Source organism: Nansenia antarctica, assembly GCF_963989245.1.
Source record: "Nansenia antarctica genome assembly, chromosome: 3".
In the NCBI taxonomy this organism is placed as follows: Eukaryota; Metazoa; Chordata; class Actinopteri; order Argentiniformes; family Microstomatidae; genus Nansenia; species Nansenia antarctica.
Genome location: NC_137688.1, coordinates 69,921,428 through 69,939,887, shown reverse-complemented (window position 1 = coordinate 69,939,887; position 18,460 = coordinate 69,921,428). Strand labels below are relative to the sequence as shown.

The window sequence follows — 18,460 nt, the reverse complement described above, 5'->3', positions numbered from 1 at the left end:
AAAAGGACCACTTAACTAGACCCTTAAACGCTCCACCATAAAAGACAAAAACCCTCAATAAAGCTCCAAACCAGATATTTCCACCGTGTCTAGAAATAACCAGACGTATAAACCAGGCACGGCGTAGCCAGGGAGGGAGGGAGGGAGGGGGGGAAGGAGGGGGGGGGGAGGGAGGGAGGGAGGGAGGGAGGGAGCGAGGGAGAGAGGGAGGGAGAGAGAGAGAGAGAGAGAGGGAGGGAGGGAGGGAGGGAGGGAGGGAGAGAGAGAGGGAGGGAGAGAGAGAGCAGAGACACACAGCCAAACTGGCATTCTCTTCTTTCTTTTCTTTAAACAAAAGTGTTGAATCAAAAATTCTGTTTGTTCTCTCTGACCGAAGATGACACTGATTTTCTTTCTCTCTCTCTCTCTCTCTCTCTCTCTCTCTCTCTCTCTCTCTCTCTCTCTCTCTCTCTCTCTCTCTCTCTCTGTCTCTATCTGTCTCTCTCTCTCTCTCTCTGTCTCTCTGTCTCTCTCTCTCTTTGTCTCTCTCTCTCTCTCTCTATCTCTATCTCTCCCTCTCTCTCCCTCTCTCTATCTCTATCTCTCCCTCTCTCTCCCTCTCTCTCTCTTTGTCTCTCTGTGTCTCCCACTCAGTGTGTGCTGAAGCCGTTGTCTTAGGGAGACAGTGGGCCTTTGTGTGAGGAGAGGTGAGGGTGGGGTGGTGGGGGGGGGGCAGCGTGGGGTAAAGGGGTGGTGGTGGGGTGAAGGGGGGAGGAAAAGGAGGGTGTGGCGAGGAGGGCAGGGGGGGGGATTGTGCCTGGTGTCAGCCAGGGTAAGGGGTGGTGGTGGGGTGAAGGGGGGAGGAAAAGGAGGGTGGGGCAGGAGCGGAGGGGCTCGGTGTTGAAGGGGAGGGTGGGGGGGGGTTAATGGGACCTTTGGGAGGGCAGAGCAGGAGGGCTTGTCTGTCTGTCTGCCTCTCTCTTCTGCCTGCCCCCCCCCACCCTGACATCAGTCTACTGTACCCCCCTCCACCCTGACATCAGTCTACTGTACCCCCTCCACCCTCCACCCTGCCCCCCCCCACCCTGACATCAGTCTACTGTACCCCCCTCCACCCTGCCCCCCCACCCTGACATCAGTCTACTGTACCCCCCTCCACCCTGCCCCCCCCCACCCCTGACATCAGTCTACTGTACCCCCCCACCCTGACATCAGTCTACTGTACCCCCCTCCACCCTGCCCCCCCCCACCCTGACATCAGTCTACTGTACCCCCCCACCCTGACATCAGTCTACTGTACCCCCCTCCACCCTGCCCCCCTCCACCCTAACATCAGTCTACTGTACCCCCCTCCAACCTGACATCAGTCTACTGTACCCCCCCCCACCCTGACATCAGTCTACTGTACCCCCCCTCCACCCTGACATCAGTCTACTGTACCCCCCCTCCACCCTAACATCAGTCTACTGTACCCCCCTCCACCCTGACATCAGTCTACTGTACCCCCCCTCCACCCTAACATCAGTCTACTGTACCCCCCTCCACCCTGACATCAGTCTACTGTACCCCCCCTCCACCCTGCCCCCCCCACCCTGACATCAGTCTACTGTACCCCCCCTCCACCCTGCCCCCCCCACCCTGACATCAGTCTACTGTACCCCCCCTCCACCCTGCCCCCCCCCACCCTGACATCAGTCTACTGTACCCCCCTCCACCCTGCCCCCCCCCCACCCTGACATCAGTCTACTGTACCCCCCTCCACCCTGCCCCCCCCACCCTAACATCAGTCTACTGTACCCCCCTCCACCCTGCCCCCCCCCCACCCTGACATCAGTCTACTGTACCCCCCTCCACCCTGCCCCCCCCCCACCCTGACATCAGTCTGCTGTACCCCCCTCCACCCTGCCCCCCCCCACCCTGACATCAGTCTGCTGTACCCCCCTCCACCCTGTCCCCCCCCCACCCTGACATCAGTCTACTGAGGTGGTTTATAACACACTGAGGTGGTTTATAACACATTGAGGTGGTTTATAACATTCTGAGGAGGTTTATAACATTCTGAGGAGGTTTATAACATTCTGAGGAGGTTTATAACATTCTGAGGTGGTTTATAACATTCTGAGGTGGTAACTCTGGACCTGCTCACAGTGGTTTGGGAGGGAGCCGGCTCTTGAGCCTGTCACATCACCATGGTTACCACCTCAGTATTGACTCTGCTACAGACACACACACACACACACACACACACACACACACACACACACACACAGAGTACTGGCTCTGCTGCAGAGTACCGTGGTAAAGAAGACTTGTGGGAGGCTGGCTGGGGGGAGGGAGGCAGGGGGGAGGGAGGGAGGTGGGAGGGAGGGAGGGGAGGGAGGCAGGGGGGAGGGAGGTGGGGAGAGAGAGAATTGTGTTCGGCTTTTACCTCGCAGACCTGCGTGTGTGTCTGTGAGTCTTCATAGATTACACACACATACACACACACACACACACACACAGTCATACACACGCTCGTATGCACACACACACACACACGACCAAATGATCTCTGGTATCTAGGACACACCCAGACCATGTGACCAGTGTCATCAATACTGTCCATCCCTTTGTCATAGTATCCTCAATTCACCCTGTCACACACACACACACACACACACGCTCGTACACGTCACACACACACACGCTCGCTCGTACACACACATATACTCGTACACACATATACACACTCACACTCACACACACACTCTCTCTCCTCTGTTGTGTGTTAGTTCAGCCTGAGCTGCTAGAATGGAATGTCCTCTGGAGTCATGGCAACCGCTGACTATCACTAGAGTATCAGCCAGGGCAGTATTGATCAGGAGTAGTGATCAGAGTATTATTGATCGATAATATATTATTGATTGAGTATTATTCCGAAAACGTTGTCGTAGTTTATAGTTATTTAGTCTGTCTGTCTGTCTGTCTATCTGTCTGTCTGTCTGTCTGTCTGTCTGTCTGTCTGTCTGTCTATTTGTCTGTCTGTCTGTCTGTCTGTCTATTTGTCTGTCTATTTGTCTGTCTGTCTGTCTGTCTATCTATCTATCTATCTATCTATCTATCTATCTATCTATCTATCTATCTATCTATCTATCTATCTATCTATCTATCCATTCATCCATCCATCTATTAATACTCCGGTCTATGGATCTCACTAGAACACTGACCAATGGGAGGCATTGCATGTCACATCCAGTCAGAGCCGTGTGCGTGTGTGCATGTGTGTGTGCGTGCATGCGTGTGTGTGTGTGAGTGTTTAGGTGTGTGTCTTGATGGGTCGTTGATGAGAGGAAAGCAGCCTTCAAAGTGAACCTTTCCTGTTGAAGGTGTCTGAGTGTGTGTCCTCCACCCTAACCCAGGCTGAGTGTGTCACCTTGGGAAATGTGGTGATTGCTGCAGTACTCCTGACGTGTGTTATAGAACAGTGTTGACATTATCGCCTCTGAGAATCTCTACACGTGCGTCAGTTTGGGGACACTGCCAGTCAAGACTGTTGGGGGGGGACGTTTTTATTACACCAGCCACCCCGACCTACCACCCCCCATACACCCCATCAGAGGACCTAAGTACTTTGTTTGTCTTATTCATTTTCATAGTTATTACAAATAAAAATGTTTGACGTGAACACTCTCTCTCTTTCTCTCTCTGTTACCCTCTCTCTCTCCCTCCCTCCCTCTGTCTCTCTCTCCCCTTCTCTCTCTCTCCCCTTCTCTCCCTCTCCCCCACTCTCTCTCCCCCCCTCTCCCTCTCTCTCTCCCTCTCTCTCTGTCACTCTCCCTCTCTCTCCCTCTCTCTCTCTCTCTCTCTCTCTCTCTCTCTCTCCCTCCCTCCCTCCTTCCCTCCTGTGACCCAAAGCAACAGGTTAATAACGATATTACTGTATTACTCATATATGACATCTCCCTCTCTCTCTCTCCCTCCCTCCCTCCCTCCCTCCCTCCCCCCTCCCTCCCTCCCTCCCTCCCCCCCTCCCTCCCTCCCTCCCTCCCCCCCTCCCTCCCTCCCTCCCTCCCTCCCCCCCCTCCCCCCCTCCCTCGTGTAGCTGATGGGCTCCTTGGTGCTGGCGGTGGGTCTGTGGCTGAGGTTCGACCCAGAGACGGTGTCTCTGCTGAACGGAGATGGAGCCCCCGACACCTTCTTCATCGGTGAGACAGAGAGACGCCCTGAGAGAACCACTGCTACATGCTACATGCTACTATGCTACTGTGCTACTGTGATACTGTGCTACTATGCTACTGTGCTACTATGGTACTATGCTATATGCTACTATGCTACTTGTACTATTACTTGTGCTACTGGAGCACTTTGAGCTGCAACATTTGCAGGAAAAGCGCTATACAAATAAAAAGTTATTAGTATTATTACTATGCTACTATGCTACTGTGCTACTGTGCTACTTAGCTTTGTGGGGCAGCTGTGTCTCAGGAGGTAGAGCCGCCGTCTAATGATTGCAAGGTTGGCAGATCGGCGGTTCGAACTCCGGCTGGCCACATGTCGAGGTGTCCTTGGGCAAGACACTGAACCCCAAATTGCTCCCAGTGAGCGGGGCCGGCGCCTTGCATGGTAGCTTGCCGCCATTGGTGTGTGAATGTGTGTGTGAATGGGTGAATGAGAGGCCGTTGTAAAGCGCTTTGGATAAAGGCGCTATATAAGTGCAGTCCATTTACCATTTACTATGCTACTTCGCTATATGCTACTTAGCAAAATGCTACTTAGCTACATCTTACTTTGCTACAAGCTACTTAGCTACTTATCTACTGTGACACAGCTAGCTGCGTGGCTAAGCTAGCTGCACACAACTCATTGACCTGTCAGGGTCAGACGGGGCTCCAGACTAATTCCAGACTAAACAGCCTAACCCTCCATGGAGGTTTCCCATGGCAAGAGTGATTTAATCTGTGAATAGGCTTAACACTAGAACAGCCATGGGTGGGGTCATTAACACTAGAACAGCCATGGGTGGGGTCATTTGACCCTGTGAGTAATTTTTTTAAATATCTTTGCACTTGATCAAATTTCAGGACCCTCCTTTCATGACTTTTCCTAGATATGTGTGTTCTACCACCCAGTATCCTTACATTTTCATAATCACATCAGGATTAACTAGTATGAAGCTATTTTGCTAGTTTTTCTGTGTAGGAGGCAGACTAATTTACAAGACGCGCCAACTCGTGGTCGTTGTGTATAAATAGCAGCTTCCCATTGTAAAGACTATGGTCATTTGACCCCCGAGGCGGCTCTTATAGTAGGTACAACAGACCTGTTCTAGCTGTTCTAGTGTTAAGGCTAATCCCAGACATAAACAGCGTCCTCATGGAGGTTCCCCTGTGTGATTTAAGAGGCTTTAATCCTCCTCTGTGACACGGCCCAGCGTGTCATAAACGCTGCTGCTCTAGTGAACTCCTAACAGACGTCTCCTGGAACCTTCTAGAGCACCAGGATATCTGAACGTTCTAGAGCACCAGGATATCTGAACGTTCTAGAGCACCAGGATATCTGACACAACCTCCTCAGTGACCCCCCAACCCCAACCCCTGGTCTAGACCACCGCACGCTGTGAATCACCCCTTCTGTACTTTAGGAGGGGAATATTCCTACCACAGTCTCCTCCTCCTCCTCCTCCACACACACACACACACACACACACACACACACACACACACACACACACACACACACACACACACAGTTAAAGAGACAACCCTGGGTTTAGGGGTGGGGTGAGTTCAGAAGCCCACGGAGTGGAAAAGTTTGGTGATCAGGCCCTCGTCACACAAGAGGGACTCTGTGTGTGTGTGTGTGTATGTGTGTGTGTGTGTGTTCCCAGTTGAGTGGTTGTCAGTAATGTTACAGGATGTGTGTGGCAATGACACTAACTGTCCGCCCTTGTGTGTGTGTGTGTGTGTGTGTGCGTGTAATATTCTGTGTTTGTCACAAGAAATTGTGTTTGAGCAGTAGCTCCTCTCACTCTCCTTCCCCTCCTCCCTCTCTCTCTCTAATTTAATTCGCTGCTACCTCAGACAGGGTGTGTGTGTGTGTGTGTGTGTGTGTGTGTGTGTGAATAACAGGATGCTGCTCAGTGTGTATAAATACACCTGAGGAAGCTCCAGGCCTACACACACACACACACACACACACACACACACACACACACCATGCTGTCAGCACCTCCACCTGAACAAAGCCTGTGTGAAGGCCAGGCGTCTGGTGTTACACAGGGAGGGGCTGCATGCTCTACACACACACACACACACGCACACACACACAGGGCTGCATGCTCTACACACACTCCCTCTGAGAGGACGCATACAGCCCTGTGTGTGTGTGTGTGTGTGTGTGTGTGTGTGTGTGTGCGTGTGTGTGTGCGTGTGTGTGTGTGTGAGTGTGAGTGTTTTGAGTGTGTCTGTGTGCGTGTGTGTGTGTGTACTACATACATGTGTGTGTGTGTGTGTGTGTACTACATACAGTACATGTGTGTGTGTGTGTACTACATACATGTGTGTGTGTACTACATACATGTGTGTGTGTGTGTGTGCGTGTTTGCTTGTGTACTACATACATGTGCGTGTGCGTGTTTGCGTGTGTGTGTCTGTGTGTGTGTGTACTACATACATGTGTGTGTGTGTGTGTGTGTACTACATACATGTGTGTGTGTGCGTGTGCGTGTTTGCGTGTGTGTACTACATACCTGTGTGTGTGTGTGTGTGTGTGTGTGTGCGTGCGTGTGTAGGCTACTTGGCAGTGACGGTGGTCTCTCTCAGGTCCTCTCAGAGCGCCACATGCAGGTGACAGTGAGAGGGGACTGACGCACAGCTGAGAGCCCACTCACTGGTTACCACGGTTACAGGTGGTTGTTGTTGTTGTATTGTTGCTAACAGCTAGCACCTGGAAGATAACAAGCTAGCACCTCTTTCCCACCTTCCCTCCCTCCCTCCCTCCCACCCTCCCTCCCTCCTTCCCTCCCTCCCTCCCTGCCTCCTTCCCTCCCTCCCACCCTCCCTCCCTCCCACCTTCCCTCCCTCCCTCCTTCCTTCCCTCCCTCCCTCCCCCCTTTATCCTTTGTTCTGTCACCTGAGCCCTTTTTCACCTGGGGGAGGAAGTCACCTCTGTAACCCCGCCCCCTGGGGACCCGTCGCCTAGCAACCAGCCACGCCTCAGTGCTCAGACAGGCCCAGTAGGAGCCAGACAGTCGTCCCCGAGGACCCATAATGCTTCACTCCTAACGAGAGGCTGTGTGGCGGTGATGATGATGATGATGATATCATAATAATAATACTTTTTACCTTTATTTCTATAGCACTTTTCCTGCAAACGTTGCAACTCAAAGTGCTTTAATCATTATATAATCATCATTTAATTATGTAGTCATTTAAATGGGTTTCAAATCTCTTCTTTTGTACATTCAGATTCAGATTCAGATTCATTTATTTATTCAAGGGACAGTGCATATTAATAAAACAAAAATAAATTGTAAATACGCCAGAGTTAGCCCGAAAGCATCCGCAGTCCCTATGCCATGATGTTGTATACGGCTCCCTGGAGGAAAAAAGTACATTTAAAAGATAAAATATAGGTAGACCTAGGCACAAAAAAGTAGACAGGACAAGCATTTAGCTTAAGGGCATAACATAGGGGGTTAAAAGAGCATACATTAATCATAGGCGCTTAAAAGGAGGGTACATATAAGCAGAGGGTTAAAAGAGCATACATTAATCATAGGCGGTTAAAAGGAGGGTACATATTCGGTAAGCAGACTAAAAGCAAGCAACATATACGCACGGTAAGCAGACTAAAAACAAGCACACAGACTGTACAGGTAAGACATGTTAGGCGGTACACAGACAGGCGGTACACATGACATACAGGTATAGGACAGGACATTTCAATGTTGGCAGGTGTGTGTGTTGATCATCCACTGTTTTAGGTGCTTTCGAAATGATTTAAAGGTGATGATGATGATGGTGATGATGATGATGATGATGATGACGATGACATCTGTTATACGGTTATGGATGACACCTCCAGAACAGTTGGTTTGCCTGAGGAACAGGTGGTTTGGTAAAGGAACAGTTGGTTTGGTAAAGGAACAGTTGGTTTGGTAAAGGAACAGTTGGTTTGGTAAAGGAACAGTTGGTTTGGTAAAGGAACAGTTGGTTTGGTAAAGGAATAGTTGGTTTGGTAAAGGAACAGTTGGTTTGGTAAAGGAACAGTTGGTTTGGTAAAGGAATAGTTGGTTTGGTAAAGGAACAGTTGCTTTGGTAAAGGAACAGTTGGTTTGGTAAAGGAACAGTTGGTTTGGTAAAGGAACAGTTGGTTTGGTAAAGGAACAGTTGGTTTGGTAAAGGAATAGTTGGTTTGGTAAAGGAACAGTTGGTTTGGTAAAGGAACAGTTGGTTTGGTAAAGGAACAGTTGGTTTGGTAAAGGAACAGTTGGTTTGGTAAAGGAACAGTTGGTTTGGTAAAGGAACAGTTGCTTTGGTAAAGGAACAGTTGCTTTGGTAAAGGAACACTTGGTTTGGTAAAGGAACAGTTGGTTTGGTAAAGGAACAGTTGGTTTGGTAAAGGAACACTTGGTTTGGTAAAGGAATAGTTGGTTTGGTAAAGGAACAGTTGGTTTGGTAAAGGAACAGTTGGTTTGGTAAAGGAACAGTTGCTTTGGTAAAGGAACAGTTGGTTTGGTAAAGGAACACTTGGTTTGGTAAAGGAACAGTTGCTTTGGTAAAGGAACAGTTGCTTTGGTAAAGGAACAGTTGGTTTGGTAAAGGAACAGTTGGTTTGGTAAAGGAACAGTTGGTTTGGTAAAGGAACAGTTGGTTTGGTAAAGGAACAGTTGGTTTGGTAAAGGAACAGTTGGTTTGGTAAAGGAACACTTGGTTTGGTAAAGGAACAGTTGCTTTGGTAAAGGAACAGTTGCTTTGGTAAAGGAACACTTGGTTTGCTTGAGGAACAGTTGCTTTGGTAAAGGAACAGTTGGTTTGGTAAAGGAACAGTTGGTATGGTAAAGGAACAATTGGTTTGGTAAAGGAACAGTTGTATTGGTGAAGGAACAGTTGCTTTGGTAAAGGAACAGTTGGTTTGCCTGAGGAACAGTTGGTTTGGCAGGGTTCGACAGTAACACTGTTTTACTTCCCCGGAGCAAGTAAAACATTCACCGGGTTTGTTTGCGCGCGCCCGGATATTTTTACCTGAACAAGAAGAACAAGACGGCGCAGGCGCGAGACTAGATTAGATGATCGTGAGTGAAGATGTTATCAAAGCGTACGGGTGAAAATAAACCCTTTTTTAAAAAATAAGTCTTGCGAAACGTCTAAAAAATAAGCCAGAATTATTTTCTTTTAGCGACGTTGATGGAATGCCCCCCAAGGAGGACATGCTTCATGTCAGGCTAGCAGCTAACCAGATGTACTGGACACCAGAGAGGCTGTGGTGTTGTCTGTCTCCCAGGCCGCTGTGTCTCTGTCTGCTCAGCGTGGCTGATCCTCTCGGCCAGTGTTGTCTTTGCACTCGATACAGTGGTCCTGTGCTGCCCTCTTCTGGCGCTTGTAGAGAACTAAAACGTTCTAACTCTAACAGTGGTGTGTTTCAGTGGTGCTGACGTAGGATGTGTAATCAACGATTCTCTTTCTCTCCCTCTCTCTCTCTTTCCCTCTCCCTCTCTCCCTTTCCCTCCCTCTCCTTCACCCTCTTTCTCTCCTTCTCTCTCTCTCCTCCCCTCTTTCTCCCTCTTTCTCTTACTCTCCCCACCTCTCCTCCCCCCACCCTCTCTCCCTCTCTCTCCCCCTCTTTCTCCCCCCTCCTCCGCCCTCTCCTCCACCCTCTCTCTCTCCCTCTCCCCCCCCCTCTCTCCCCCCCCCTCTCCCCCCCCCCCTCTCGCCCTCCCTCCCCCTCTCCCTCCCCCCCCCTCCAGGTGTGTATATCCTGATAGGTGCAGGTAGTCTGGTGATGTTGGTGGGCTTCTTCGGGTGCTGTGGAGCCGTCCGGGAGTCACAGTGCCTGCTGGCGTCGGTGAGTGTACACACACACACACACACACGCACACACACACACACACGCACACACACACACACACACACACACACACACACACACACACACACACACACCTCCCCCATATTCTCACCATGGTTGGCACTATGTTTATTTGTGTGTGTGTTGTCTGACGTTTCTGTGATTGTGTGTGTGTGTGTGTGTGTGTGCGTGTGTGTGTGTGCGTGTGTGTGTGTGTGTGTGTGTGTGTGTACTCTGATGTGTGTGTGTGTGTGTGTGTGTGTGGTTGCAGTTCTTTGCGTGCCTGCTGATCATCTTCGGAGCAGAAGTGGCCGCTGGCGTGTTTGGATTCTTAAACAAAGACAAGGTAACATCCTTACACCCTGTATATCACCCTGTATATCACCCTGTATATCACCCTGTATATCACCCTGTATATCACACCACAAAGACATGGTAACATTATCATTTACCCTGTATATCACACCACAAATTAATTTTAAAAAACATCTTTATCTCTTTGAAATGAGATTTCGGGAAATGTTTCCTTCATAGTAAAATATATCTAACATTGATAATCTGACACCAATGTAATTGGTGCAATATGTACAAAGAATTGTAGAGTCTGTGCTCAAGAAAAGTCAAATAGAATGAACCAACAAGGCTTTAATAATAATGTAGAGAGAGAGAGAGAGAGAGAGAGAGAGAGAGAGAGAGAGAGAGAGAGAGAGAGAGAGAGAGAGAGAGAGAGAGAGATGAACAACTGTCATGACAAACACATACGTACAGACCTGATGAGAACATCACTAACAGGACCCAGGAACAAAGACCCCCAGAACTGGTCCTGACCTCTGCCTTTACACCATCCTAAACAACCACAGTATTGAAACTAGGAGCCGTTGATAAGCAGACCAACCGACCAACCATCATTCATCTTATTGGAACTCAACCTCATGACATCACAGTTTTGGCACCTCCACACATTCCACAGAGCTCACAGCCATTTCCCCTCTGGGGACTGTTAAACTTAAGACAATGGAAACATTTCCCACTTCTGATGTTTGTGTTTGATGTTCAGATCATCGAGGACGTGCAGAACTTCTACACTAAGACCTACAGCGACTCCGCCACCAACAGCACCATGCTCATCCAGGCATCCTACCACAAAGTTGTGAGTCCAAATAAGACCTTTAGTCCAACATGTTCTCTGTCTGCCTGTCTGTCTGTCTGTCTGCCAACATGTTCTCTATTTGTTACAAGGTCACACATTTAACACTAGAACAGCCATGAATGAGTAAAGAAAAGTGTTATATCTTTGCAGGACCCTCCTTTCATGACTCTTCCTAGATATGTGCGTTCTACCACCCAGTCTCCGTACATTTTCTAAATCACATCAGGCTAAGCTAATATGAAGATATTTTGCAGTTTTTCTGTGTAGGAGGCAGGCTAATTTACAAGCGGCCAACTAGTGGTCGTTGTGTGTAAATAGCAGCTTGAGCATTGTAAAGAGGCGGCTCTTTTAGTACCGTAGGTAAAAAAGGCACGGCTGTTCTAGTGTTAAGACCACTAAAACACGCATGCTGATGATGACTGGTGGATAGATGATTCACTGACTCAGACAAATGTATTTGTTGTAAGTCGCTTTGGATAAAAGGCATCTGCTAAATATCTAAAATGTGAAAGTAATCGTGGCCTGGGGTGGTCCAGTGGTCTAGCACCGCGTCGGCATGGGTTAGAATCCGGCCCATGCCCTGTTGACATGCCCTCTCTCCCTTCTTCTCCTTACTTTCCTGTCTGTATCTGTCCAATAAAATGAAAAATATGACTGGGACTGCCCCACTCCGAAAAAAATAACTACAAGTGAAAAAGTTAAACAACGTCCTGTTTCCTGTCAGGTCAAATGTTTTGCTTGTGATGTCATCTTAATTCGCCGTCCCCTCCCTCTAGTTGAACTGCTGCGGGACCGTGGACAGCCCCTGTCCAGATGTCGCTCCAGACACCAAGGTGAGGCGTCCTCATCTGTGTGTGTGTGTGTGTGTGTGTGTGTGTGTGTGTGTGTCTGTGTGTATATATGTATACTATGAGTATGTTATATCATCTGTGACACGTTCTAATGCTTTGGTCCTCATGTCAGGATCTGATGTAATGATCAGACTTTTCTTTCGAAAAACATAAATACATTTCCTCGTTGTTGAAAATCAATGACACATCGCTAGTCAACTCAGCTTGTTTTGTGAGCCTGCTAACAATGTAAAGTAGTGTTCTAGTTAACTAGGTAACAATGTAAAGTAGTGTTCTAATTAACTACGTAACAATGTAAAGTAGTGTTCTAGTTAACTAGGTAGCAGTGGGGATTACTCACCCAATCCATTGCGTTGTTGCAGTATTTTGGCTTGACTAGCGAGTTTTCAACAACGTTGAAATGTAGTTCCGCGTTTCAAAAGAAAAGTCCGAACATTTTGATTGGTTGCCGCTATGCGGACCAAAACACTAGAACGTGTCACATTAATCTGCTCTACCTGACTCAGATACTTACTCCAGGGGGGTATTCCATCAACATCGCTAAAGGAAAACACAGGCTTATTTTTGATTAGTGTCGTGAATCTTAGAATCAAAATAAGCCTAAAAATATATATTTTAAAGTCTTGCAAGATTTATCGATATAAGCCTGGATTTTCCTTTAGCGACGTTGATGGAACATCCCCGTGGTCAACCACAGTTGGTTGTGACACGGGTGTGACAGCCCAGGCTAACCGCTAACCTCTGTGTTCGCTAGGACTGCGAGGCGGCCATTACAGACTTCTTCAACAGCAGACTCTTCATCATCGGATACGTGGGGATCGGCATCGCTGGAGTCATGGTGAGGCTGGGGCTGGGCCTTACTAACAGACAGATAGGCAGACGGACGGACGGACGTCTGTCTGCCTATCTGTTTGTCTGCTGAAAGAATTATTAGCTGATTAGCCTCAGCTGACCTTAGGGACCTTGCGGGAATATAGGGTGGGAGGAGATCTGATATGTATTTTTGTCCAAGACCATTTTGTGATTTGTATGTAATTAGGAGGATTTTGAATTCAATTCTCTGAGAGACCGGTAGCCAGTGCAGGGATCTCAGGATTGGTGTAATGTGTTCAAATTTCTTTGTTTTTGTTAGGACCCTAGCAGCGGCATTTTGGATGAGCTGCAGTTTACGAACAGCCCCTTTAGATAAGCCTGTTAGTAGACCATTACAATAATCAAGTCTACTCGAAACAAATGCATGGATGAGTTTTTCAAGGTCTTGCTTGGACATGAAACCTCTCATTCTTGTTATGTTTTTCAGGTGATAGTAGGCTGATTTAGTTAGAGTTTATGTGGCTGTTGAAGTTTAGATCGGAATCTAGAATTTCTGACCTGTTTTTTAGTTTGAAGAGAGAATCAAGTTTTGCACTGACTTTCGATCTTTTCTCAGGTGCACCGAATACAATTATCTCTGTTTTGTCCTTGTTTAGTTGGAGGAAGTTTTGTGTCATCCAGGCGTTTATTTGCTCAATGCAATTACAGAGATTGTCAATGGGACTATAGTCGTTCAGTGAGAGGGCTATGTAGATTTGAGTGTCATCCGCATAGTTGTGGTAGGCAATTTTGTTCTTTTTTATGAGGTGTCCCAATGGAAGCATGTAGAGATTGAATAGAAGGGGGCCAAGGATTGATCCTTGGGGAACCCCACATGTCATTTTAATTCGACAGACAGACAGACCAGACAGCCCAGACAGACGATGATGTCATCTCTAACAGCCTCTCTCTCTCTCTAGATCATTGGGATGATCTTCAGCATGGTGTTGTGCTGCGCCATCCGCAACAGCCGGGAGGTCATCTAACCCCCCCAGAACAACCCCCCCCCACCCCCCCCAACCCTGCCACCCCTCCCTCCCTCCCTCCCCCCCCCCTTCCCGGTGACCCCTGACCCCTGTGGGAGAGGAGAGGAGATTGGGGGACCCTGACACGTCCCGTTAGCTCTGATGGCATTCTACAGACGACAGCATACACATACACACACACACACACACACACACACACATACATACATACATACACACATACATACATACATACATACACACACACACACACACACACACACACACACACACACACACACACTCACACACACACACACACACACACACACACACACACACACACACATACACATACACATACACATACACATACACATACACATACACATACACATACACATACACACACAAACACAAACAGCAATATTGTGTTATGTGAGACCAGGGTTCCTCAGGACCACATGGAGAAAGCTGATTGGCTGATTGGTAGAGAGTGACGACTTGGTGCATGCTTCATGCGTGCTCCAAGGAAACACACACACACACACACACACACACACACACACTCCGGTAACAGCAGATCCAGAGTGCTCTCTGTGTGAAATCAACTCCCTCTCCCTCCTTCCCTCCCTCGCTCTCCCTCCATCCCTCCCCCTCCCACCCTCCATCCCTCCCTCCCCCCCTCCCTCCCTCCCTCCCCCCCCCCCTCCCTCCCCAGGATCTAAGTTCTCAGAAGGTTCAGCTAGGTTGTCTGGCTGAGCGACCATGGTAACATTAGCACCCATATCCCCTTTACTACGCGCTAAGTTAAGGTACGGCGTCAGGGTGTGGGGGGGGGGGGGGGTTATACAAGAGAAGACCCCTGCCTCTGCCTGGTCTGTACACACACACACACACCGGGGCTGTAACACCCCACCTCAGAGGTAACACACCTAGCAGGGGCGGTTTGGTGTGGACTCTTTGAGGTCTAGAACCTGGGCTTGGTCCTGCTCTGGGGAACCCAGCCTGTCATGGATGTTCATGTGAGTGACACCTCATCAGACGCCCAATCAGAGAAGCCCTATCTGAAAGGCCCTATCAGAGACCCCTATCAGACACGCTATCAGAGACATCAGTTAGCTTTTGAGTTGTCATAATGATGTGCTTTATCATGGCCAATCATCTTACATTTACATTCACATTCACATGTACATTTTGGGCGTTTAGCAGACGCCTTTATCCAAAGCGACATACAACAAATCCATTTGTGTGGTGGCCTGGGAAAACCCGTCGGATGTCGCTGGCGTTCGTTTGTGGCAAAGAGCAAAAATAGACGGAAATCGCGATTTTGATATTATGTGGTATTCTAGTACTTTGAACTCCATACTACATTATGGTGAATAAACATTTTAAGAAAACAAAAGAGAAAGTACTTGTTTTATACCGACGAGGCGAGCAGACTAACACCGCATCACAAGCAGACAAACGAGACCGTCTGATCTGCATAGGCTCCTCCCCTGACCCGGAGGAGAAAGGCGTCGGGGGCAGCATGGGGGCAGCATTTCTCACCTTTCACTTTTTTTGACATGATACATTAAAATGCTCATAACTTTTTAAAATAAAGGGCTATCTCAGTCATTCAACCAGTTATGAATAGCTGAGAACTTCTAATTTATGGAAATATAAAAAAATGAAAATGTCAAAATGCCACCATGTGAAGGGTTTTCCCAGGCCACCACACATTTGTCTAAGTAAGTGAATCATCTATCCACCATCAGTCATCACACGAACAAGTCATCTATGCTAGGGCCAGGGGCCAGGAAGAATTACTTTTGTTTTGTTTTTCACCTAGTGAAACCCTCTGACCTCCCCCCACCCCACCCCAACCCCCCCCATCCCATCCCTCCCACTGACACCTGCCTGTGCCTTATCCCCTGACCCCCCCCCCACCCCCCGGACCCTCTCTGACCTCCAGGGGTGGAGACTCCTTCTGTACATAGTCGGTGTGGAGCGTTCTCTTCTCTTAGGTGTACGTTGGTAACAGATGTGTGGGTACTTCTCTTAGGTGTACGGTGGTAACAGATGTGTGGGTGCTTCTCTTAGGTGTACGTTGGTAACAGATGTGTGGGTGCTTCTCTTAGGTGTATGTTGGTAAACCGATGTGCTAGCTGGGTTTCTCCAGTGCTGTGTGTGTTGAGGCTTGGTGTCCAGTAGGTGTAGACGGTGTGTTTAGTAACGTAGGTAGACGAGGCTGTTTCTCACAGCCACCAGAATCTTAACGTGCCTTTCTGCTTTTTCTTTCTTTTTTTAACACGAGCAAAAGCCGAACAACCTTGTCTGTCAGTCAACCTGTCTGTCTGTCTGTCAGTCAACCTGTCAGTCAGTCAAACTGTCAGTGAGGCAGTCAGTCAACCTGTCTGTCTGTCAGTCAGTCAGTCAGTCAACCTGTCTGTCTGTCAGTCAGTCAACCTGTCTGTCTGTCAGTCAGTCAACCTGTCAGTCAGTCAAACTGTCAGTGAGTCAGTCAGTCAGTCTACCTGTCTGTCTGTCAGTCAGTCAGTCTGTCTGTCAGTCAACCTGTCTGTCTGTCAGTCAGTCAGTCAACCTGTCTGTCAGTCAAACTGTCAGTGAGTCAGTCAGTCAGTCTACCTGTCTGTCTGTCAGTCAGTCAAACTGTCAGTGAGGCAGTCAGTCAACCTGTCTGTCTGTCAGTCAGTCAGTCAGTCTGTCTGTCAGTCAACCTGTCTGTCTGTCAGTCAGTCAGTCAACCTGTCTGTCTGTCAGTCAACCTGTCAGTCAGTCTACCTGTCTGTCTGTCTGTCAGTCAGTCAAACTGTCAGTGAGTCAGTCAGTCAGTCTACCTGTCTGTCTGTCTGTCAGTCAGTCAAACTGTCAGTGAGGCAGTCAGTCAAACTGTCAGTGAGTCAGTCAGTCAGTCTACCTGTCTGTCAGTCAGTCAGTTTGGTATAGATTAATTAGTTAAACCGCCATGGTGACTAGATTCATGTACGTACGGTTGAAACATCAGCGGAGTTGGTTTGACATTGCCGTTGTTGGTTTTTTAACGGTGCTCCCCTCATCCACGTTGATGTGGGAGGGCTCGACTGACCAGAGTCCATTTCCACCGTCAATAACAACGTAGCCCGCGTTCATAAATTAGCTCTGAGAGCGGCACACAGACAGACAGACAGACAGACAGACATACAGACAGAGAGACAGATATACAGATATACAGGACAGACAGACAGAACAGACAGACAGGACAAACAGACAGACAGAAAGACCAGACAGACATACAGAACATAGACAGACAGACAGACAGGACAAACAGACAGACAGACATACAGAACATACAGACAGACCAGACAGACAGACAGACATTTAAGCTCTCCGGTGCTCTCAGAGCTAACTTACGAATGCGGCCGTGGCGTTGACTCTGCGTGCGTCTCCAGCTCCACGCCGGTGAAGGAGGAGGAGGAGAGGCGGTTTCCAACTGCCAAACTCTCCCTTCTTCTACGCTCCCCCTTTTTTATTTGTTTTGAACGAGAATGAAGTTGTTTTGTACTGTACAACCTAAAAGACTGTGTTAATACGGTCCAGTTGTCCGTGATTGTGTGTGTTAATTTATTTTTAATGGCTGATGTAATTTGAGTTCAAATGGCATTCCAAGCTTCTCAGGAAGGTAGATGTTCAACGACTAATAAACTTTTGAAAGTTTCAACCTTTTGTGTCTGCGTTTTTTTTTTATGTCACCTTTCACCAGCTCTCTACACACACACCCCACCTTCTCCATGTCAGCTTCAGGAAACATTCCTGTGTGTCTCTCAGGAACACCATCAAACCAACCTGAACCCTGGGGGGTATTCCATCAACGTTGCTAAAGGAAAATCCAGACTTATTTTGATGAATCCTGTGAGACTTAAAAAATCCAGCCTTATTTTATTATTCTCACGAGACTTAAATCCAAAATACGCCTGGATTTTCCTTTAGTGACATTGATGGAATACCCCCCTGGTCTGAAACAGTCAAGCGCTACACAAGCAAACTCCACAAATAACAACAACACAAAGGTGTCCGTTTTAAAATAATCTTCATATAGTGTGTGTGTATGCGTGTGTGTGTGTGGTACACATACATACCCACCGTATATACAGTACATTCATATTCGGTTCAGAATTGTCCTCAGATGAGCGTCTATGTTGGTACCAGTGGAGATGCACCCACCTTACTGGCATCTAATGTTGTCACTGGTCCTGAATCTCAGAAAGGATGTTAGCTACATGCTACTATGCTACTTAGCTATATGCTACTGTGCTACTGTGCTACTTAGCTAGTAAGTAAGTAAAACTTTATTTATATAGCGCCCTTCACAGCACGGATGCACAGGGTGCTTTACATCAAAAATAAGAAAAGCGCAATCAAAACATCAATGATTAAAAACAAAAAAAGGGGACAACATAAACAGAACATAAACAGGAACAATAAGAGTTCTGAGGGAGCGGCTCTCAGGTCAGGGGGGAGGGCGTTCCAGAGTCTTGGGGCCATCACCTCAAGCTACTGTGCTACTTAGCTACATGCTACTGTGCTACTTAGCTACTGTGCTACATGCTACTGTGCTACTTAGCTACATGCTA

At 48.1% G+C, this 18,460-nt stretch overlaps 1 protein-coding gene across 1 annotated transcript in view; it reads left to right on the top strand.

The window, feature by feature from the left end:
• LOC308154666 (tetraspanin-2-like) overlaps positions 1–13,865 on the top strand; it is a gene marked incomplete at both ends in the record, with an annotated part of 27,046 nt that extends 13,181 nt beyond the window's left edge. Inside the window, 7 exons of the mRNA XM_080527842.1 lie at positions 4,061–4,163; positions 9,926–10,023; positions 10,298–10,372; positions 11,084–11,176; positions 11,953–12,009; positions 12,782–12,865; positions 13,800–13,865. Coding sequence (XP_080383968.1) covers positions 4,061–4,163; positions 9,926–10,023; positions 10,298–10,372; positions 11,084–11,176; positions 11,953–12,009; positions 12,782–12,865; positions 13,800–13,865 — 576 coding nt within the window. The remainder of the gene's footprint in view (positions 1–4,060; positions 4,164–9,925; positions 10,024–10,297; positions 10,373–11,083; positions 11,177–11,952; positions 12,010–12,781; positions 12,866–13,799) is intronic.
• Between the last annotated feature and the right edge of the window lie 4,595 nt (positions 13,866–18,460).